This window comes from Electrophorus electricus, chromosome 25 (assembly GCF_013358815.1).
Source record: "Electrophorus electricus isolate fEleEle1 chromosome 25, fEleEle1.pri, whole genome shotgun sequence".
Lineage (NCBI taxonomy): Eukaryota > Metazoa > Chordata > Actinopteri > Gymnotiformes > Gymnotidae > Electrophorus > Electrophorus electricus.
The window spans coordinates 5,751,000-5,773,746 of record NC_049559.1 but is presented as its reverse complement, the minus strand read 5'-3'; the positions used below and the strand labels follow the sequence as shown (position 1 = coordinate 5,773,746).

At 42.1% G+C, this 22,747-nt stretch overlaps 3 protein-coding genes and 1 pseudogene across 4 annotated transcripts; 1 reads left to right on the top strand and 3 right to left on the bottom strand.

The window, feature by feature from the left end:
* The first annotated feature begins 3,796 nt into the window (after positions 1 to 3,796).
* nepro (nucleolus and neural progenitor protein) lies at positions 3,797 to 8,621 on the top strand. The gene is made up of 9 exons (XM_026995865.2): positions 3,797 to 3,920; positions 4,094 to 4,248; positions 4,355 to 4,443; positions 4,600 to 4,728; positions 5,065 to 5,142; positions 5,706 to 6,061; positions 6,178 to 6,227; positions 6,498 to 6,739; positions 7,016 to 8,621. Exons 1-9 carry the CDS (start codon positions 3,839 to 3,841, stop codon positions 7,410 to 7,412), a joined length of 1,578 nt encoding a protein of 525 aa, XP_026851666.2. The 5' UTR covers positions 3,797 to 3,838; the 3' UTR covers positions 7,413 to 8,621.
* LOC118240760 lies at positions 7,718 to 11,358 on the bottom strand (annotated as a pseudogene).
* A 2,595-nt stretch (positions 11,359 to 13,953) lies between these two features.
* Positions 13,954 to 19,157, bottom strand: slc10a2 (solute carrier family 10 member 2). Of its 2 annotated transcripts, XM_027032627.2 has the most exons (7): positions 19,056 to 19,157; positions 18,121 to 18,657; positions 17,443 to 17,561; positions 16,603 to 16,691; positions 15,020 to 15,195; positions 14,701 to 14,858; positions 13,954 to 14,144 (listed from the first exon to the last, which is right to left on the bottom strand). In XM_027032627.2, the coding sequence occupies exons 2-7, from the start codon at positions 18,498 to 18,500 to the stop codon at positions 13,969 to 13,971; spliced, it is 1,098 nt and encodes a 365-aa protein (XP_026888428.2). In that variant the 5' UTR covers positions 18,501 to 18,657; positions 19,056 to 19,157; the 3' UTR covers positions 13,954 to 13,968. The 2 variants fall into 2 exon arrangements, with proteins under 2 accessions (XP_026888428.2, XP_026888420.2); XM_027032619.2 differs by lacking the exon at positions 19,056 to 19,157 and having other exon boundaries at positions 18,121 to 18,701.
* Positions 19,158 to 19,229: 72 nt separating this feature from the next.
* gtpbp8 (GTP binding protein 8 (putative)) lies at positions 19,230 to 22,460 on the bottom strand. The gene is made up of 6 exons (XM_027032635.2): positions 22,076 to 22,460; positions 21,726 to 21,824; positions 21,209 to 21,339; positions 21,026 to 21,125; positions 20,710 to 20,828; positions 19,230 to 19,739 (listed from the first exon to the last, which is right to left on the bottom strand). The coding sequence occupies exons 1-6, from the start codon at positions 22,397 to 22,399 to the stop codon at positions 19,589 to 19,591; spliced, it is 924 nt and encodes a 307-aa protein (XP_026888436.1). The 5' UTR covers positions 22,400 to 22,460; the 3' UTR covers positions 19,230 to 19,588.
* Between the last annotated feature and the right edge of the window lie 287 nt (positions 22,461 to 22,747).

The following is a 22,747-nucleotide window of genomic DNA, read 5'->3' as shown; positions in this document are numbered from 1 at the left end:
AAGCATAAGAGTCTCAGTAAACATAACCAAGTAGGAGTCATTTCATTTACCCTGATACGGAACTTTGATAGCATGTAGACTTTACAGCTGACTTAACTTGCTGAAACTCGAACGGACATGGTGAATGTCACCGAGGCAAGATTAATAACGCATATGCGTTATCTTTCGGGTATTTAAAATCAGAGAACTGTTAATCCTGTTGCGGTCGCTAAAAACACTTTGTCTAGGCGGGCTCAATACAGATTTGCCATCCTAAATGATATGCGCTTCCGCAGGAGAAAGTAAATCCTCACCCATGGAGCAAGAGGTGACCTGAACCTGAAGCACTTACGGAGTTGGTTGGCTTAGTTGACGGTAAACCATGTGTTACATGTTTAACACACCTAGGCTTGGTTTTCTAGACATGAATCAATTTTAGCATAGAATTTTATCGGTATTGATGATTCACTACTTAAAGACCATTTTAGGGCTCTAGGGCCAAGTTTCGTTCTGGAGAAACTGGCCCTTAGTGCAGAACTAGCTTTCTCAATTAAAATGAAATTATTTTGTGATTCTGTGATTCAACCAAATCTTTTTGTTGTTGTTTGCTCATTTGTTTGTTCCTTTTTAACTTTGGACTTCCTGGGCCATGCCGGTTGTCTGCCAGGTCGCTCGCTGGGAGCGCCGTCCTGAGGTCTGCTGTGTGTGTCCTTCCCACTGCATCCTCCGGGCCAGTTCAGCACAGTGAGGTCATCGGAGTACTGTCCCATGTTCCTGTGTGTCTGCAACAGTGAACGACACGTGCAGTTGAGTAAGTGTGCGTCTCTGGAGTGCCGATGTGTTGGGAAGATATAAGTCAGAGCACTGATCTGCACAAAGACTCTTCATTAGGATACGGGCAGGAAACTGATGAACACTCTGAACAAAAGCAAGAAAGGCAATGTCATTGGATCAAAACATGAAGATCAGTCTTTTTTTCTTAATACATATAACTGAACATTTGTGATTCGATGATCATTGAATTTTTGTATCCAAACCGAAAATGATCCAGAGATGAATTAGTTATGGTCTGAGGTTTCTGACCACCGACGTCAAAGTACTCTCTGATCTGTAAAGTCAAATCAGTAACATCTCCCCAAAGTTTTGGTTTGGGAACTAGGAATGGTCATCTTGAAAAATAAAATAAGAGGTTGAAGTGGATCTGCTGGTGAAGCATGCTACTAACTCAAAGACCACGTGCTTCCTTCTTAGGAACTTTTGGAAAGTATCGTAGTGAAGATGGCGAGCCCGAGTGGGGTGCACTGGGTTGAGGGGGGCCAGCCATGGTCTGACAGTCAAGGGGAGATCCAAAGAGTCTGTGCTGGATGCACCCGGATACAACAGCACCTCTGAGGATACCGTGCTGTCATGGTGTGAGTTTCATTTCAGCTTTGGGAAGACACTGCTCCCACCACCCAACCTAACACACACGAGTAGTGCGAGCAGTAATTACTGGGGGGTACTTCCTCCCTCCCCCTCAAAACTACACCTATGATTAAGACACTAGGGTCCTGACATGAAAATACTTTAAAGCAATCAAAACTAAGTCACCTGTACAGTTTCTTTCCCAGTGTCACATCTATGCTGAAATGAGCATCCTGCCCTGACAACTCACCAATCCAGCTGAAAATCACAGGACTGTTATTACAGTCAGAGTGCCTCGCCCAGTCTGCAGTACTGATCAGTGTTGGTTACGTATTACAGTCAGAGTGCCTCGCCCAGTCTGCAGTACTGATCGGTGTTGGTTACGTATTACAGTCAGAGTGCCTCACCCAGTCTGCAGTACTGATCGGTGTTGGTTACGTATTACAGTCAGAGTGCCTCACCCAGTCTGCAGTACTGATCGGTGTTGGTTACGTATTACAGTCAGAGTGTCTCACCCAGTCTGCAGTACTGATCAGTGTTGGTTACGTATTACAGTCAGAGTGCCTCGCCCAGTCTGCAGTACTGATCGGTGATGGTTACGTATTACAGTCAGAGTGCCTCGCCCAGTCTGCAGTACTGATCAGTGTTGGTTACGTATTACAGTCAGAGTGCCTCGCCCAGTCTGCAGTACTGATCGGTGTTGGTTACGTATTACAGTCAGAGTGCCTCACCCAGTCTGCAGTACTGATCAGTGTTGGTTACGTATTACAGTCAGAGTGCCTCGCCCAGTCTGCAGTACTGATCGGTGTTGGTTACGTATTACAGTCAGAGTGCCTCACCCAGTCTGCAGTACTGATCAGTGTTGATTACGTATTACAGTCAGAGTGCCTCGCCCAGTCTGCAATACTGATCGGTGATGGTTACGTATTACAGTCAGAGTGCCTCACCCAGTCTGCAGTACTGATCAGTGTTGGTTACGTATTACAGTCAGAGTGCCTCACCCAGTCTGCAATACTGATCAGTGTTGATTACGTATTACAGTCAGAGTGCCTCGCCCAGTCTGCAGTACTGATCAGTGTTGATTACGTATTACAGTCAGAGTGCCTCGCCCAGTCTGCAGTACTGATCGGTGTTGGTTACGTATTACAGTCAGAGTGCCTCGCCCAGTCTGCAATACTGATCAGTGATGGTTACGTGCAACAATAAGATTAGCATAGGATGGTCCCATTTTATTACCCATACTAACTCCTCTTATTTGTGAGTAGTACTTGGTGTACAAAGGTAAAACAAGTTCTGATGGTCTTAAGAGAATATCTGTGGGAGGTTTTTTTTCAGGTCTTGCAGCAAGAAAATGTTTTAAAGCTCTAAAACCATATATTTTAACGTCCATTGAAAAAATGAGGCAGTGGGCAGGTAGCGTTTGTTCTTTCAGGTATTCAAGGATTTGTAGAAAGTGTGTGACATGTATGGATTGAATTCACACACACACACGCACTCACACACACACGCACGCACACTCACACACACACACACACATATATATATATATATATATATATATATATATATATATATATATATAAACTACTACTGTAACAGCAGTGTACTGTAGTAAAAGTTGCCTGTTATCTGTCAGGAGTGGCACCCAATGTGGTCTTCTGCTCCTGTAGCCCATCTGATTCAAGGTTCAATGTGTTGTGTGTTCAGAGATGCTCTTCTGCATACTTTGGTTGTAAAAGGTTTCAGGGATTGTCCGTTTTATTATCTTAAACCAGTCTGGCCATTCTCCTCTGACCTGGGGCATCATCAGGATATTTTCACCCATTGAACTGCCGCTGAGTTGTCTTTTTTGGATCATTCTCTGTAAACTGTACAGAGGTTTGTGCATAAAAATCCCAATAGAACAGCGGTTTCTGAAATACTCAGATCAGCTTGCCTAGCACCAAAAACCATGCCACATTCAACGTCACTTAAATCACATTTCTTCCACACTTTGATGCTTGGTTTGAACTTTAGCAGGCAGTCTTGACCATTTTGCTGCCACGTGATTAGCATATTCAAAATCTTAGTAAAGTACACAGATTTTCCAGACAAAGAGCACATTTTGGTCCTTTATCAGCTCTACAAGCAAAGTGCTTCTGTCCGAAACGTTCTGTATCTCTGGAGCTCTGTACTTTACTACAATGTTGAACATATATCTCTCTCGCTCTCTCTCTTTCTGTGTGTGTGTTTGATCGTGTTTAAACAAAATATCATATATATTGATATTGATTTAATCTTAAAATGGGTCTGGGCAACTTTCCCGGGATCTTTCACATGCGCGTTGCTTACAGATGTGTTTGTCAAAGTTGCAGAAAGTGTTGTCCCCTCTCAGGCTCAAATCGGTGGGGTCTGGCAACCGATGTGACGTCACGCTTTTACCAAGCCTTTCTCTTCCTGGTCGCCCGTGAACGCGATGGTGGAGCCCTGGAACAAAGTCAACCTTCCGTGTCCGAGTGCTGTGTCCTCATGTCAGATCACGTTTAACGACACTACGGGTATAGTTTACGTTGCGTTACACACGTGCGGCATTACACGCGTTCCCTAGCTGCAGCTAGGAGAGCATGCTGGCTACGTTACCCACGTGGGTTTGCGGCACTGCGCGATGCATGTTACGTTTTAATCTGCTCTCGCGCTTATGTTTGCTTTGACGGTGTTTTGCATGTCGCAGCCAGTATAACCGAGTGTCTCGTGGCGCACTGCGAGGACGCCCTGCAGCTGCTGTGCAGCGACGTGCTGCGGACGGAGATCCGCGTCCTGTACGAGATCATGTACGTGGTGAACAACAGCTTGAGAAAACACAAGCCTTTCCGGGCCATAAAGCAGGTCTGTATGTGGGACGTTCTGCTGGTGAGGTCCGTCGTCATTTCAGCGATTAATGCTCAGCAAATGAAGACCTTGCGAAGTGACCGTGTTCTGTGTTCGGCCGCAGGTTGAGCAATGCATAAATCGGTTAAATGAAATGAAATTGCAGAGAGCGTTACAAGATGTGGAGGAGCTATGTCCAAACAAAACTCAGAGGTAAGTGCGTGCGTGCGTGTGTGTGTGTGTGTGTGTGTGTGTGCGCGTGCGCCCTGCATATATAGTTTATGTTGTAACTTAGTGTTTTGGCTTCAACACATCCTAGCAAATCCATCACGGTTTGCAACGGTGTCTGTTGTTCTTGCCTTGATGCAGGGATGAAGGAGTGGAGTTCGGACATTGCAGCGTTCCCAGCCAGCCTGTGCTGGAATGGTTTTGTCTGAAGTTGTTGGGAGCATCCAGCCTTGTGGCGCGGACCCTGGACCAGTGCACCATAGCCTTCTCGTATCCTTCACTGCTCACACAAAGTGCATTTGGACTTTACACACACAGTGTGGCTGTACATAAATTTTGACTTGTTTCAGAACCTGGGGGAATGAAATGTGAGGTGGTGGTGAGAGAAATTTTGAAACTCGGGTTTCAGATGACCCCATCAACTTGAAAGGTTGGAGCTGCAACAGAACAGGACCAAAGCTTCAAGCCCCTTTACTAGCGATACATTTGTGTTGATGGGTGTATGTTAGACTGAAAATGACAGAACGAGATATTTAATGTATGTATGTATGGTTTGTCTGGCTTTGCTTGTGCTGGATACAGAGCCTTGACTCCTCCCCCCTAAAGACTAACCAGGCAGCATCTTTATTTGGCTGAGTTCATCGTGCTGAACTTGGTGCTCACAAGCATGCTCAGTCGACTCTGGTAATTCCAAAGCTGTGATTGTCATCTTATCAAGCAAATTATTAAAGGATGGGTAACTGTTTGTAAACCCAGTCCCTATTGGAATTATGTTGGAATTATGGTTTCCTATAATTTAAGTTTGGGTGTAGTACATTCGTTCTGATGAGCTACTTGGCGGTCGATTGGCTTAAACATAAGTAAATCATTTAAGCTTTCAAAAATGCACTAAATCAGTTTTCAATGTGACAAAACATAAAATGCATGTGTCTACTAAAATATTGAAAACTACATTTAAAAAAAAATGTCCTTTGTGTTTCCACAGTCTGTTTTGTTGGATACATCCATGCCACTAGATACATCACTAGACTGTTTAAGCCTTTAAAAAGTGAAACTGCATATAAGGGAAATCCCTACTAGTTCAATGTAAATTCTGGAAAAAAAACAACAATTAAGGATTGGGTTGAAAAATGGCTAACGCATCCTTTTTTCATAATAAAAATGGGCTTGCTGAAAAATCCTGTAAAATTAAAATGCTGTTTAATTTGAATAGGTTTTTCACCCCACCTTGCATTCATCATATCTAGGGTGTTCTTCAGAGGTATCCTGAGAACCCTGGTGCCTGTGTACCAGAGGGCTATAGAGCTCCGCCTGGAGGTGGCCCAGTGTCGGCCCATGGCCTACCTGACTGACTTCCCCCTGCCTGAGAACCTGCAAGCCTTCCTAGGCCCTACACGTGCTGATCTGCTTCAGGAGGGGCACAGAACGGAGCCCTCTGGGCTAGAGAGACGCTCCAAACCTTCTCTCCTCGACAAGCTGTTTGAGGCAGGTGAAAGGGAACGCCCGGAAGAGCAAGGGATGTCCAGTGTGCTTGCTAGTGAGGGAATGGAGTCTAGTACGGATCTAGGGAGGGCCGTTTTACGACGAGGTCCTCATCACTCCCGTAAGTCTGCCCTAGTCAAAGATTGTCCCTCTGTCATTCCTCACTTGTGATGTGGTTTAAAGATGTTACGTTTTTCACACGTTACTTTTTATACGTTGTCTTTTATTCCCCCCCAGCATTGGACATAAAGTTGATGCTTCAGCGAATCCATGGCGGTTCCAAACAGGTATCAATGTTTTATTTTGTCTTCTTTGATCTTGGATGAATGACCAGAGATGGAGGACTATGAATGTATGACTTGGCACAATTGAAGGAATTTTGGGCATTTGTACATGCAGGCTGTCACGTAGGGCAGTGGTAGCTTAGTGGTTAAGGTACTTGACTTGTAATTAGAAGGTTGCTGGTTCAAGCCTCACCACTGCCAAGTTGCCACTGTTGGGCCCCTGAGCGAGGCCCTGTGTTCTCAAAAAATTCCCCCAACACCCCTCCCCCTCAGCATGCAGCAGAAGTGACCGTATCGCCAGCGCAGTGGGGTGTGTCCAAATCGGCTGTAGAAAAGCAGAAGAGGACGTTGTTGAAGCGTCTAAAGGCGGCATCCTCCTTTAGCGACATGGCCGTCCTCCTCGAAGACGTGATGGGCTGGTGCCGGAGGTGGAAATTGCATCAAGAGCGTCGGCACCTTGCCTTTGTACTCCTTAGGTGTCGGAGGATGAAGGCCCTGGAGTGTGAGGGCATCAGGTATGGCTGATCTAGACTAATGAGCAGGTGCTACACACCTCATGCAAAAATTGCATAAGCACTTCTGTTTTGGCCACATGGCTAGTGTTGGATCTGGAAATGGCATGTGTATACTCCACAAAAACCTATGCTGAGGTAAATTGTTTTTAAATAATTTTGTGTATTACATAAAAAAAAATTAAATCTTGCATTTAGCATAAACTCTTTAGATACGTGTGCAAGGATTGGATGTGCAGTGATTGATGATTTATTTGTTTGTCTGTCCATGTTGTCCAGTGTGCAGAAGAAACTCCGGAGAACTTGGCTAAGTGTTCGCCGTGTGATGCTTAAAGGAACCTCCCTGCCAAGATCCTCTCCTTACTTTCGCTGGAGAACTCGGGGCTTCCTCAGAACACGTTTCACAATTATGGCACGTTATCAAAGTGTCAGGAACCGATTTAGGGTTAGAACACGGTCTCAAATAGCCAAAGACCTTTTTGGTGCAACTGACAAGTCATCACAGAAATACAAAATGGACTCAAATATTTCATCTTTCCAAACAAAATTCTTTAAAAGTGGGGGGTCAGGACGTGAGGTGGTACTCATTCCCAAGGAAAAACAAAAAGAGACAGAGAAAGCTAGTATGGTGCCTAACGATGAGATTGATGATATCTTCTCATCACTTGGGTTTTAATGTTATGGATATAGAGATTTTATTTAGAATTAAAAATCGCTATCTACAAATAACAAACTTCACTGGGTTTGTGTAAAGAATGTTTGGCTCATATTAACACATTCAGATTTCAGACGTATTCGTATTCCAGCTGAAAACATTCTGTACTATTCCGTTAGCTTTCCTAAAATGTGAAAACATCCTGCAGTGTAAAGATGTAGTAATGCAATTGCTGAGATTCCCCCTGTAATGAGTGCAGGTCTGTTTAGAGCAGGGAAGAAGACTACTGCAATTCCTGCACCTTTTTCTGATCACGTGTACTCATTGAGTGCCCTTGTTATGACACATGTGAATTTACAGACAGTGTTTTCCTGTAAATCCCCACCCACAATATACCAGAGTGCTCTTGCAAAACTAGATCGGGCTGTTTGCTCAGTTCTAGTTCAAAGATTTTATCACCTACTACTTCACTTCTGCACACCCATAATGAAGAAGTAGTCATTTTTGAACAAATACAGCGTTTGTGTGCACTATATGACTGCAGGAAAACTTTTTCCACCTTTCAGTTTAAAGAAAAGCATCAATAACTTATTATATGTCCTCTTCTATTTTAAAAATAATGTTCTATTCATTATATAGAGTGCAATTGTTAACTGGATTGAAAGTAATAGCATCACAGTCTTTCATGTGATATATGAAGATATATAGTATACCTATTAATGTTTGTCTAATATTTGTCTCATTATTTCTGACTCTTTACCAATCCTGGTTCTACATGAAAAACAACTATATATTTTAATTGAATGTTAAATGTCACATCTACAAATATCTTAATAACAGTACAATATTAAATCAGTATGTGATGTACATGACTCCTAGATTTTTTTTTTCTTTAATAATCGAACTTTAATAATCATTATCCAATAAACCAAAAATAACTTTTATATGAAAAAATATGCAGTTTCTTTAAAAGAAAGTATTCTTTTTTTTTTTTGTCTAACAGGCTCATGTTAAGCACTCCATTGTCCAGGCAATTGTGAATCTTGTGATGTTGATTTTCAAAAATTACATTTACAGCATTTGGAAGACAACCTTTTCTGGAAAGTCTTGCAGAAATTCCTTGTAATCTGTATGATGATAGCGTCATGTAAGCATAGATAATATAATTATGCATTATAATCAAATCATTGCCTTTGCTGTGACAATAATAAATTGAGTGTCAATATTGCATTTACGTTCTTCATGCAAGTGTCCTCATGTTGCAGCTAGGAGAAAACTACCGATTTTATTCACTACATTTTAGAACAAATCGTCTACCATCCCATTTATCAGCATAAACCTTTCATTAAGTGGCTTGATAAATGCAATGTGAGTGAGATTTCCCTCCAAACCCCACAATCTCAGAGCAACAACAGCCAAGTGTATGCAGCGTCTTCAGTCCAGGCCAGATAGGTCCTGGTCTTCAGCAGCTGGACCAGCTAGTTGTGGGTGCACAGCAGCCATGATCCTGAAACCTCTAAAAACATGAAATTAAGGACGTCCCTGTGCGCCCCCTGGAGGCTGCCAGCAGCAGACTGCAGCTCTAGAGAGTACCAACTGCTACGGCGGTAACTGGCTGACTAGACAAAGGGTCCAGCAGATGCTGTAAAGACTGTCTGTGATGTTCTCTACAGTGTCCTGCTGTAAAGACTGTCTGTGATGTTCTCTACAGTGTCCTGTTGTAAAGACTCTGTGATGTTCTCTACAATGTCCTGTTGTAAAGACTGTCTGTGATGTTCTCTACAGTGTCCTGCTGTAAAGACTGTGATGTTCTCTACAGTGTCCTGTTGTAAAGACTGTCTGTGATGTTCTCTACAATGTCCTGTTGTAAAGACTGTCTGTGATGTTCTCTACAATGTCCTGTTGTAAAGACTGTCTGTGATGTTCTCTACAGTGTCCTGTTGTAAAGACTGTCTGTGATGTTCTCTACAGTGTCCTGCTGTAAAGACTGATGTTCTCTACAGTGTCCTGCTGTAAAGACTGTGATGTTCTCTACAGTGTCCTGCTGTAAAGACTGTGATGTTCTCTACAGTGTCCTGCCCCAGTCTCTGCTTTGCGGTCAGAGGGGCATGAATGGAGGACATGGCATCAGGCTGGGCAAGCGGGTCTACCACCCAGCCCTCGTCTTTACCACTGTAGCAGACAGGTGTAGTATCATAGCTATAGTGGTGTTTGCCATGAGCAAAGCCTCCCAAAACCAGCCATGCACGATGTGCTAGAAAGGATTCATGTAAGAACCTGTGAAACGTTGCATTAGAACTACCAGGAAACAGCAAAAGAGCAGACTTCCTCTGAGTAATGAACAAAGTGTAGATGATTGGTTACATTTTTTACAAAACATTTCAGTTCTTCCATCAGTGGATTGAATGGAGGTACCATTACCCATCTGCTGTTCTTAGCCCATGGGACAAGCCATACATTATTGCAGCTGCTTGGCATGTTTGAATTCCAGACATACAGGAATTTTAACTGAACGAGATTTTCAGCAAAGCTGGAAAAGATATTTCTCTCAATATTTTGGCCAGGCTTCCATCAATAACACTGATGGAACAGTCTACAGTTTCTTAAAGCCAGAATCTAGTTTGGTCAGGTTTCAACAAGTCAATGTTTTCAAAAAATCAGTTTTCTCAGATAAACAATCTGATTCATCACGGCAATATTCACAACGTTATTTGAGATCACCGATTTAAACAACAGGATTTCCTTCCACATGTCTGGTATATCTTCCTATAAATTCAGAATAACAGGTGACATTGGGCTAAATTGAATTGTATGAGTGTAACTACATAAGTGAGCTCTCTCAGTCTTCGTCACACTGTGTCCTACAATATGGAGACTCTGGTTCAGTGTGCTTTTAGTTCCAATAACTAACTGCACTGGTGTCAGGCTTAAACTAATGAACAGGTAACTCAGCTTGCTTGGTATTTCTCCAAATATATCACTTACATTTAGCTCAATGTGGAGGTTAGTTTAGGTCACCAAGGAGAAATTGCAGAAGGTCAGAAACATTATCAAATGACTTTGTTTCTATCTATGACAGGTTTTTTCTGAAGGTCAACATACATTAGACTATACAAGGTACTGAATGTGTGCTTATGAATGTGTAAGATACCATTATGCTGGAGGTTCAAGAGTTTCAAATTATTCAGTCCTCTGAAACTAAAATCAAAAATATTGTTAAATGACAAATCCATTGTTTCAAGACTCATAAAGTAAATAAATTGGTTACTAACTATTCTTTTTAGATTGTTCCCATTTAGTGTCAGCAATGACAAACATTTACTGTGGAAAGAAAATCAACATTTTGACATCAAAGTGGTTGAGTACCTGGTTAAATATACATACACAGTTCAGAGAGGTTTGTAAAATTCAGAGTAACAGTCTAAAGGATGCACTGTGTCTACTGAAAGAAGAGTTAAAATTTTGAGGCCATTACAACCCTTAGTAGTAACTGTTTTTTGTCAATATATTCAACTGAATATATTTCAGAACAGAGAAAAGCTGCTTGTGTCCCTGGCATATGCAGTGCTTTGGTTTGCTGTCATTTTGGCCAAAGTTTGTAACTTTTACAGCAATGCATTCATCTACAAGAAACCGTTTCTCTTCTTTTATAATACCTATTATCTGGCTATGTCAAAAAGGAGTTCTGAATTTTCCAATTAATTCCAGAGATTTTCAAACATCCATGCTACACAAGGCAGAACATAAACAGTTGGGGGAAAAGCTAACTTTACAGGCTAATGGTTGCGTTCTGTACTTCAAGACTGTGTTAAAATGTTGCTAAAATGTTTAGTCAACATCTAAAATACCAAAGTGTGGAATCTGCCGACTAAGTTAGCGCGTACCAAAGACGTTACATAACTGCCAATAACAAACCCAAGGCCAGCTGAAAGAGGAGGAGGGCTGAGTGTGGGGCTAGCAACACCATCCTGTTAAACAACTCTTTAAAACCTGGAAAAGGAAGGTCAGGGGTTTTGAGGGGTTATGACGGGGTGCGAGTTGGACACGGATATCCCTTTTATCAACCAGGAAAACGCTAACTGTAGGCTCATTGAACGTCTGGACAATGTTACAGAGAATTGGACAGCTACAACCGTCACTCCCCAGACGCAGTTGGGACAACAGACGCCGACGACAGGTAAGCTTGTTTTAATACCCTGGCCATGAGGAAGGTAGTGCAGCTCACACTAAAGATGTGGCGTTTGGGTTGGGGAGGTAAGCACAGGAAACTCTTGTCGGCTAGGAGGTACAAGGCCCATGACTCATCACGGCGTTGCTGCGTGGACCAGGCTCCAACCAGTGGCAGATTTCTATAAAGTGCGGCTCAAATGAAAAGAAGAAGAATCAAATGGCTTTGTAGTCCTCAAATGGACCAGTGTACTGTTTATTGTAGAGGCATGTCAGCCAAGACAGCCCCCAGTACTTTGTCACTACAGAGCTTTTTTTTTCTTTCTCCTCCAGTAGCCTCTGTTCATACCTCCTGTATAGGAGGTATGTTTCTAAGATTATGGAGTTCCTCCTTCCAATGGCAGACAATGTTCTGTCAAGTTCAGTGTTTACTATCTCTGTTCAGAGTTTGGATGATGGCCCCTCCTATGTCCTGGCTTTTGCTTCTGAAACTGTCCTAAAGCTGCAGTTTTTTGTTTTGTTTTCATCCAGCTGAATCCTGTTACCTGTCTCATGTCTAGAATGGACTCTATAACATTTTTGCCATTTGATAACTATAATGGTATAAGTAAACATCTGATTAAAACAGAAGGCTCTGTTGTCAAACTTTCACAATAAACATTCAGAATAAAATCCAAGGGTCATGTGGCTGCAAATGATATAGTGGTGTTTGTCTTTAATGCTGTATTTTCATATTTGCTCCATAAAGTAATTGGGTGTTAGAAACAACTTATTATTATTATTATTATTATTATTAATAAAATATTTTTAATAAATTGTACATTCTAATTTTGGAATTTTTTAATGTCAGTTTCATGCAGAAGCCGTGCAGGATTTAGTATTTTGGTAAACATTTTTTATTCCAATTTTCTGTAGAGATAAACATACAAAAAATGTGATTTAATATCATGCTTATTAACAGAATTGTTCAAATTAGGACATTTTGCTGTTCAACAACAAAAAAGGTTTGAAAATGTATTCCCAGATTTCAATAACTCTAACATCAACAGAGCAGAGATAGAGTTGCTGCACTCGTAAAATGTTCTTGGGTTTCATATCAATAAATAAATAGGACAGGGAACACAATATCAGTGCATTGCTTAAGAACAGCCATGGTGTGCTCTTTGTACTGAGGAATGCCTTCAACTGTTCCAGCAGCCCAAATCTGTGACTTGTTCAGATGTGCATGCTGAGGTGGCAACATGTAAACGAAAAAACCTCCAAGGACTGGGAAAACTGGTCAACCCATCAGCATTTGTAGTGGAACCCGGACTCTGCAGAGGCTGTTATAGGGAGGAGGAGGAAGGGGAGACTGGACTCGGCTCTTGACATCCTCACTCTTCCACTACAGTAATACTCTCACTCTGCTCTTCATCTGCCCAGTACTGAACGATCTTTCACACCAGCAGTCATTCGCATTCACAATGCTAATGTGTGATGCCACAAATTTTATTGTGTGCATACGTTTACATATACATTTGCATACATATATATATATATTAATATATAATACGTGTAGAATTATTTGTTTTCTGTTCTGTTTCTTATTTATCTGCAGTTATACCTCACATTGCTGCTACTTGAAATAAATTTATTACCTCCAGGGATCAATAAAATCCATCTTATCTTATCTTGTAATAGTAGTAGAGAGGTGATTAGATAATTGCCATGATATAATGCCATGTCCCTCTGTGTTACAAGCATTTCTGAAGTCCTGTCTCTAACTTGGGTATTTATTTAGAATTTACATATTGGAGTGGATTAATACTACATGGATATTCAGTTATCTTAGAAGATATACATATTACATTGTGTTTACATTTTATGCTTGTTATAATGCTTTACAAAATGCATTTCATAAAATGATACTAGTTTTTTAAAAAGTCATTGTACTTTTACAAATACATGGTTTTGTGAAGTTGGCAACAAATTAAAAAAATAATAATATTAACTTACTTTTATATCTACTACTGAGGTACAACAACATATTTAGGATTTGTCTGAATAGCCCATGCATGAACATGTATCTTAAGTTATTTATATTAGAATTTAATTATAATATATGACAAGCAACAAGGCTAATACAAAGAAAAGCCAGATGTCTGAGCCAGGCACCCAAACCAGTGACAGCCTGACACTGGCATTATTAGGTGCACATTACACATACAAGAACTGGTGGAGCATCTAATCTTACCGACATGCTAATTCCCTCCAGCCATTACGTCCGTGCAAACAGACTTTGCGACAATGGATGGCCAAGAGAAATAAATAAATAAATGTCTGGACCCGCGGTTCCTTTCTCCAGCAAGGTGGTGTCCGTGCATGACCTTTCTGTGAGTGGAGGTCTTTTTTGATGGAGTTCAGATGGAGCTCACAACTGAGTGATGTTTCCCTTGCCTTCAGTATTGCCATTTTCATCGCACTGAAGTCCACCATTGCCCAACGCATAATCCTGCTTCTCTTTCCCCGAGCTGCTGTCAGCTGCAGCCTTCTCACTGTCCTCCAGAGGCTTGCTCTGCTTCCAGTGCTTCTTGTATATCTGGTAGCCTGAAAGGGTTGAAGGAGGCTTACATCACACAGTTGTCCATTTGTCTTTATCAAAAGCCAACCGCTTTACAGGAAGGAAACTAGGAGTGACTCCAAGGGAAAGCGGAGCATAAGGTGAGCCGTGGCTCAATGTGGCTTATGAATTTTGGTCTTTTTGCTACTGTGGTTATTTGCTACTACAAAGCTATAATAGGTGCATAAATGTCAAATTAACAACTAATTACTTGAGTGCAGTAAAGCTGGATGAAGACAAAATTACTGTTGGTTTGATTACAGTACAATGTTTAAAACTTTTTTTCTCCACCTGTCTCACAAGCTCTCTGAAGCTAGTCCACAGCTCTCAAAGCTACACCGCTGGTCAGTGTTCTAGAAGCACTCACCATACCTTCAATACGCTAGAGACGTAAAGTCTTGTGATATAATGCATCATTGAAATATCATATCGCTATATTGCCCACCTCGACAACAGCTCACACAAGTTTTGTTAGTGTTGCGCAATTTAACTCGTGTCTGTGCATTTTACGTCCTTACTGCCCTGTGCCAGTGTCACACGTACCTCCCACTGACATGACGGCCACGAGCAGCTGAAAAATACTGTAGATTAAGGGGAACGAGAACATGATCTCCAGCTCCTCAGGGGCGAAGGACAGCTGAACGATGGTGCTGCATAGCTGAGAATTCTGGAAGCCTGTCTCCAAGGCTATGGTGCGACACCTGCAATCAACAAACACAGTTTCAGTCTTGAATAAAGGGCCACACTGATATCTGGTATGTCTGGACACACGCGATATTTTCAGTTTTTTCCCCCGTTGAAGTAGATCAAAAAGAAACTTGCAAAAGAGGCTTAAAGGAAGTATTTGCTATCCTTGTGATACCTGTGCCAGGGCTGTCCTACAAATCGAGCCAGGAGAAAGCCCAGGCCATATCCCACTAGAGGGTAGATGGCGCCAATGATCCACAGAGCAGGAGCGATTTCCCATGAGGACTGGTATAGCACTCCACCAACCACAGCAATGACCACAATGAGAATGACACCCAAGATGGATCCAACCTATTGCAGAAACAGTGAGTTCCCAAACGTGTCATTCAAGGATAATTTAAACACCTCTGCAGTCCAGGGCTTTTAAACTCTAGCCCTGGTGTACTACTGCTTTAGCACACCAGATCCAGCTCATCAGCTCATTAGCAAGCCCTTCGTAAGCTGGATCAAGTGTGCTGAAACCGTTCAGAGTAGTGCAGCTCTAGAACTGAAGCGGAAAACCACGCTGATGATGGTCAATGGATAAGTTCAATGAGGTTTTAAGAGCAAGAAAAATGAGTGTTGTACTAATTGTATTTAAACTCGTATTTGATCTCATTTGGAAAGCAGCATCCATGATGCATGTTTGGGTTGTAGTGCACTTAAATTTGATTTGTTTGAAGGGCGCGATGTGGCAATTTTAGGAAATGTCTCTGTGCGGTGTGCAGCGGTGGCAGCTAGTGCTGCGGTTGAATCATCTATGCACCTCCACAAGCCAGGATGGCCATATCGGGAGGAAATAGTCCCAGCAGCTTTGGATAGTTGGAAACCGGCAGATATTTCCAGAGTAAATCACATGCATTATGAGGACCAAGCCAATCGGTGGCTTGAGCTAACCGCTGTTTTCCCTTCTCTTGGTTTGTTTTAGTTGAAATAGGAATTTTTTTAAATGTTCATAACGGATATGAATTGGTGCTTTAAAATTGGTTTAAGGTAACAACTGCATTCTGATGCTGTGGAGTTTGTTATACTAATTGGTTGGCTGGCTAAACAAGGCCAAATTACTAGGGAAAGGAAATGGGTAGCGTTAGAACTGCATGGCAGTTCTTTAATCTGGTTCGATGTGCTTCTTATTTTTATGGTTTTTGGAAAGGAAATGCCATAGTTTTCTTGAAAGTCAACGGAGCCTCTGCCTGTAAAAGTTTGGCCAGCTGCATGGCATACATAGAGCAGGCCATTTTTATATGATCATCCAGATGACGCTAGAAATTCATCGACCCAAAACAAATATTTCCTATATTACTCTGTGATAACCCCCTACACTGGACCACTACAGCTGTATGTTCTTTTTACAGAATATCCCAAATTCTATATACTGGTCATTCGTTATGGTATGAATTAAGATATTACGTGGTATAATCATCTTTTTCATGATTGTGAGCACCATTAACTGTTACTGAATATATTGTATTTTTGAAAGAACATTAAATTGATGTAACCATTTTATTTTGATTAAACTTGAATGTTTGATATGTAAGTCACTAAACCAGTTTGTACATCTTTTCTGCAGTCCTCCAAATCTTTGCTGGCATAGAGGACTTCCTTAAACTAGGGGTGATGTTTTAGCTTAGTTCCAACTTAGGCTGCATTTGGGAAGTTAGTCATTGTGGTAGCAAGCGGATGCCAATTACATCGAGTTCACGTTAAAACAAAAGTCACCTTTAGGATCTTCTTTGCTGCCTTGGGCCTCCGGTGTTTGACGTAGATTCCCACGGTAACAGGCACAATCAGGCACACCAGTGTAATACCTACAGAAAAGCACCTTGTGTAAGAGAACATCTCTGCAGAAGTTTCAGTTATTCTGTACCCCAACTACACACCAAAATGGAATAACACTAAATAGGATTCTTCAATGAATCTGCTAACTTTGGGTTTTAAGGTTGACATACCACTTTTCCACCGGTTAACACAGTTACCTTGGATCTTAATGAAACGTCTGTGAAAAGCTTGGGTCAAAATACTCCAAGGATTGACCACCACAGCAACTGTTTTTAGCTTTGTCTCAACAGTACTGTTCAGGACGACCCGTTTGAGTTCCTGCTCACTATAAAGACTTTATCCCTCATCTTTGTCCACTGAGGCTGGATGCCAATGCAGCTATACTTGCTCGTCTGCGCAGCCCACAACAAAGCGGCTCTCATTTTTAAATCTTAGCTTCAACGTATTGCTAGCAAGCCCGCTGCTTGTGAGAAGAAAAAAAAAAAAGGCACACCTTTGCAAAGGGAGTTGGTGGAGACACTCAGATGGGGGGGCAGTATAATTCTAATGAGCCTGCATTTGATATAGAAAAGGGAGACAAATCTGAGTGGCTTGTTGAATCCCATGTTTTCTGACCTAGGCAGCCCACAAAAACTGACTGGGTTGTCGTATTTTACAGTTCCAGATACTCAAATGTACTAGCACACGAGTTTTTCATACGTCCCCATTAACTCAGGCATGACAAAAATCATGGCAGCAACATCTACTCCGATCATCACAGTACAGATGGGCGAGACTCACCTATGCTATCATAGGGAATTTGAATGGTGTCAGCCGAGGTCCAGACAGAGGTGTAGATGAGTAGACAAAGGGGCATCATCCCCATTGCCAAGATGGACGAGCATGTCGTCATGCTGATGCTGAAAGCAGGAAATCAAAGAGAGTGCATCAAGCACTGCTGGGTTCCTTTCATTCATCCTACTCCATCAGATATTCATGACCACATACATAACCCCAGAGAGCGAAAGCTGACCTAGGCTTTATACGGACTCACACTTGCCGTTAATTTAATACACATCAAATGCATTGGGCGGTCTTTTTAAAGGGCTTTGATGTCAGGGTCCTGAGGATTATTCTGAACACATAATATAAGACGTTTGTTTGTAGTATGTGTTCCAAATAGAAAACATTGAAGTTTACATGATAAAAACAGTAGTCAATAAAAGTTTTTATCATTGTTTATTAAACACTAAAATTTTGGACTTAAAAAGTGCTATAGACATAAAGCCTCTTGTAAATGAAGTCCCTTTTTAGTACAAGTAGTGTGTAAAACTAATAGTCGTGCTTGATCAAAGATATAGATTTAGTTTCAGAACAAATAATGTAATAAGGTAACTGAACATATAGCCTAAATTTGTAAATACTAACATTAATTACAATGTTATGTTTTTATCTTTAACTTCATTAGAGCAGTCTAACCTGAGATCCATGTCTCCGTCCAACCAGTAGGCGAGGATATTGGAGTTAGAACCACCAGGGCAGCAGCCCATGATCAAGATCACCACGGCCTGCACCGGTTCTACCTGGAAGGCTAGGGAGAGGATGAATGCGGCCATAGGCATGATGCCAAACTGGCACAGGAAGCCGATGAAGATGCCCCAGGGCCTGCGGATGTGTGCCCACAACTTGGTCACGTCCACGGTGCAGCCCATGGAGAACATGACCATGGCCAGCATAACGGTGAGCACAGTGCTCAGAACCACGCTCAGGATGGCGTTGAAGTCGCTGTCGGGAACAAGGCACGATGCGCCCGAGCATACAGTCGCGTTGACGTGGCAGGTCGGCACTGGAGTAGCCATGGCAAGACCAGCCAAAGGGTAGCGGTAGAAAAAGTATTCAAAGAAGGCTCCAAAATTAAGGGGTTATCGAGAAGAAAACAATTGCGGTCCTGATGGAAAGGATCCTGATGTTTCCAGTTGTCTTAGGTTGATTCTTTTTGTCACTCCGTCCTGACTGCTAGATGGCAAGGCACACAGAGATTTGTCACGAGTTTATCATTCCTTTAAGACCCATTCGGGTCAAATAAACAGGCAAAAAAATAAAAAATTAACTTGTGCCAGATGTTTTATGGGGTCAGTGTCCAAATGCATATAACACATAAAACTTGCAAAAAGTGTCGCTGTTTCAACTTTAGATACAATAAATATGATTGCACCACTCTTTTATAACACTGTGGTATCACCATCATCACCATCACTACTACTGAAACAGGTAGGGGGGGCTGCCTACCTGCCCTGAGCCTTAGTGTGCATGAAAACGGAACGAGGATAGTAAAAGAAAACAGCATATGCTGTAAAACCGACGCAAGAGGCTCTATTGCAGATATAAGAGATCAAACTGAACATGGTACTTACATGTGAACACCCCTGGACTTAAAGTTTAAAGACTCTTGGAGCTGAGCAGGCAAGGCTCAAAGTTCAGCAATGGAATTTCCTGAAGCTGCTTTAACAAACCAAAAAAACCCAAAAAACCCCATACCACTAACCATAATTTTTTAATAATATAGCAATAGATAGCATAGACACAGCTGTGAAATTTGCTTTTAATAAGACTCTCAACACTCAGTCAGGAGATTCTCTGTAATTCTATCTACAAAGTGAATTTTGCCAGCATTTCTTTTACACCATCAATGGTGTAGCTTAGTTTCATCACATGGTTTTCTTGCTCAATCAATCATCAGCATCACTGGGCAAATTTGGTTAACACATAACCTGGGACTTTAGCTTGAATACTAATCAAGAACAGGTTGTGCTGTTTATATTGGAAAGGACTGCAAGTACTGCAGTATAACCAGGCGTAAATCCAGCGTTTATTCAACAGTCCATCAAAAACACCGTAGCCTGGTATCCGCTCAGAAACATGAGGATTGGGTCCACTTCACACAGCCTCAGCCTGCCGCTCTGGGTTTCAGATCAGTCTCTGGGAGAGTCTCTGTGGGCAGCTTCTTTATATGGGTGGCTGTGGAGCTCAGCTGTAGGTTTCCTGTCACATGCGCTATGAAGCACCTGAGAAGGTGGACACCCGAGTACCTCACTGAACTGAAGCATGAGGAGGACGAAGGGGACAAAGAGAAAGCAGAGATTAAGACCAGAATTACAGAATTCAGTTCAGGATTCGTGCCCTATGAATATATATCTTCCAGCTGAAACTGAATTCCTTTCCCCAAACTTTAGATTTTAATATTTAGAATGAATGATTTTTACCAAACTTTGAATGCTGCCATTCTTGCTGACAGCACAGGCTAGCTGTGTGCAGACTGCCTGAGTTTAATATGAGTATGGGGTGGGTGTGTAGCTACTGACTTTAAAGTAGCTGGATGCTATGTACCCTATCAGTTGTTTATCTTGAAAAGGAGATTTCTTATATTCTATGTAAACCACTCACTTAAATGTAGGGTCCCTGGTCATGACATGTGGTGCCACTGTGCGTGCTACAACCTGGCATAATGGAGTGTGTGTGTGTGTGTGTTTCCTTCTAATCTTATCAGTGAACTGAATACTATCTGATCCGATTTACACTTCCCCGTTTCGCCTGCAGCCCAGAACCTCTAGCCATCTGATAAGCCTGTGACGTGTAGGTCAGAGGTCATGGTAGAAATATATAACAGGGTCAGAGAGTTCCTGTAACCTCAGGGGACCACAATATTAATAACAGGTGATTCAGCATAAGCTTGAGACCTTTATATCAAATTCTATTGTTATTGGACTAATGAATCTTACTACACCTTAACATGTCCCTAATGTCATGAGTGCTACTGCCAGATAACCTTAAGGTCAAATTGAATGACTGCCATATGCTCAATAGGTTATGTTTGTAAAGTCTTAAAATGCATGTGCATGCTTTAGACAAAAAAAAAAAAAAAAAAAGAGCTACTGACACCATTTGAGGGAGAAAAAACACACACACACACACACAAAATAATCAGATTATTATAATAAGTCAAAGCATAAGTGCTGGAAAGATACTGGACATGTCCTGGCGTGCTGTGTGTACATTGTTGGGAGTCACCTGATGAGGAAGGGCTGGGGGAAGCAGGTTTTCGTCTGCTCTTTGATAAAGTCAGAGAGCTTCAGTAGAAGGGACAGCAGAGCGCTCTGCTGAGTTCTGTCAATCTTAGTCACCACCAGCTTCAGGCAAAGAGAGAGGAACCTACATCAGTCCTTTTGGGCTTTCACTGGAGGCACACTAATGATGCAAAATTAAAATCCTACAAGATAAAAGGCTTGTACTCAGGGAGATAGGAAACCCACATACTCAGTGTATGTAACAATATTTATCTGTAATGTGCTGCCACTTGCTGGCATTTGACAGCGCATGCACACACCGCATAAGGAATGCCAAACTCTTCGCACATCTCCACAGCAACCAAATCGATTTTCTGGAGTCCTACACCTCCATCCACCAATAAGAATGTCCTTTTAAGACTAGGAAGACAAAAAGAGATCAATTTAAGGTGAAATCACAACATAACACAGTCATCAATGAATCAAAAAATTAATACTCCTACTTTTTTCGCTCTTGAAGGTAGGGTTCCACGATATCGACAAAGTCTTCTGGGGCTCTGTGTCCATAGCCAGGCATGTCTACTAAAGTAAACACTTTCCCCACCTTGAAGAAGTTCAACTTTTTTGTATGCCCCTGTGTAATGCAGTTAGAAAGATTGAGTACCAGTGTGGAACTGGTGACACTAAGCATATAGTAAGGGTACTAGTGAGACTTGATACGGCCTTACTCACTGGGGAGGCCACTATTTTATCAGTTATGCAATAAGCTTGTTGCAAAGTGGGCTGGGAAGACACCAGATCTCACTGTTAAGCTTTTTTGGCTTAACAGCAGAGGGTCTATTTGACAACCCCAGTGAAAGCCTGCAATGTGATAACCTCCAACATGGCTTATCTATTCATATAGCAACTACAGTTAACAGGAGGGTAACAGTTAGGTAGGTCTTTATATAATCCCCAATGTCTTGGCACATGCAAGGAGCATCTTAAATAAGGAGTTCCTCAAAGAGTTGATTTGCTCACTGGTGTTTTTGAGACGCGCACTTCCACCTCAGGAGCAAGAGAGAACAGAGCCCGGATAAGCGAGGACTTCCCTACATTGCTCCTGCCTATGAAACACACCTGTAGCTCAAACACAAACAAACAAACAAACAAACAAACAAACACACACACACACACACACACACACACACACACACACACCAAATCAAACCTACTTACAACTACGTTTGCTGGGGGTACAGTCATGTGGTTTCAGCAGTTCATATTTTTACTCACACATTCCATTATAAGGCTACATTCACAAATAAATCAAAACAAAAAGTGTTCAAAATGCAATCAAACAAAACCAATTTTCTCGTATCCACCCGTACCTCTGGCTGTGTGAGTGTAGGCAAGTGCTCTACCCGAACCGCGGACGTGGAGTACACTATTTGATGTTTATCCGACGGAGTGAAGAGTTCCTCAGCCCGTCCCAGGTCCTCCACACTGGGTTGGAAGAGCCGGAATCCTCCCTGGTCTACCTGTCGGGACAGGTGTGCCTCAAGGCCACTGAACGGGTACAGCAGAACCCTGCGCTTTCTCTCGGGCAGTAGGGAGGCAAAGCGCAAAGATCCCGCATGGTGGCGCTGGCGCGCACACACGGTCCAGACCGCAGCCCGAACCCGCCCGCCGAGCCGGGCGCGTCCGAAGAACATGAATGAATGTTGATGAGGACTGAACACGACCGGGACCAACTCAAACACGGCGAGGCGACGGTGTTTCGCTAATATAAACCCTGACGGAAGCAAGCCTGACGTGCGGAGGTTCCGGGTCTCAGTGAACGTATCATACGCACATGGACGCATTGTATGGTTACAGGCGGTTTTGTAAATATTAGACGGGCATAAAAACATTTAACTCGCGAGCATAATTTAAAAGCAGGTGAAGCCGAGAACAGCCTCCTGATCATCCTTTAAAGTCTATCAGACTGAACAAACAGAATCAAACCACCACTAATGAATTACACGGAGGAAAAAATAAATAAATAAATAAATAAATAAATA

Bases quoted from the DNA above. Each gene is read 5' to 3' on its own strand.
- nepro (XM_026995865.2), top strand. From the start codon at position 3,839: ATGGTGGAGCCCTGGAACAAAGTCAACCTTCCGTGTCCGAGTGCTGTG. The intron at 3,921-4,093 runs GTATAGTTTACG...TGCATGTCGCAG, and splicing joins CACGTTTAACGACACTACGG to CCAGTATAACCGAGTGTCTC. The intron at 6,740-7,015 runs GTATGGCTGATC...CATGTTGTCCAG, and splicing joins CTGGAGTGTGAGGGCATCAG to TGTGCAGAAGAAACTCCGGA.
- slc10a2 (XM_027032627.2), bottom strand. From the start codon at position 18,500: ATGGCTACTCCAGTGCCGACCTGCCACGTCAACGCGACTGTATGCTCG. The intron at 17,562-18,120 runs GTTAGACTGCTC...TCCTGCTTTCAG, and splicing joins GACGGAGACATGGATCTCAG to CATCAGCATGACGACATGCT. The intron at 15,196-16,602 runs GTGACTTTTGTT...TTTCTGCAATAG, and splicing joins CAGCAAAGAAGATCCTAAAG to GTTGGATCCATCTTGGGTGT.
- gtpbp8 (XM_027032635.2), bottom strand. From the start codon at position 22,399: ATGTTCTTCGGACGCGCCCGGCTCGGCGGGCGGGTTCGGGCTGCGGTC. The intron at 21,126-21,208 runs GTAGGAGTATTA...TTGTCTTCCTAG, and splicing joins TACCTTCAAGAGCGAAAAAA to TCTTAAAAGGACATTCTTAT. The intron at 20,829-21,025 runs GTGTGTGCATGC...CTTTGCCTGAAG, and splicing joins AGTTTGGCATTCCTTATGCG to CTGGTGGTGACTAAGATTGA.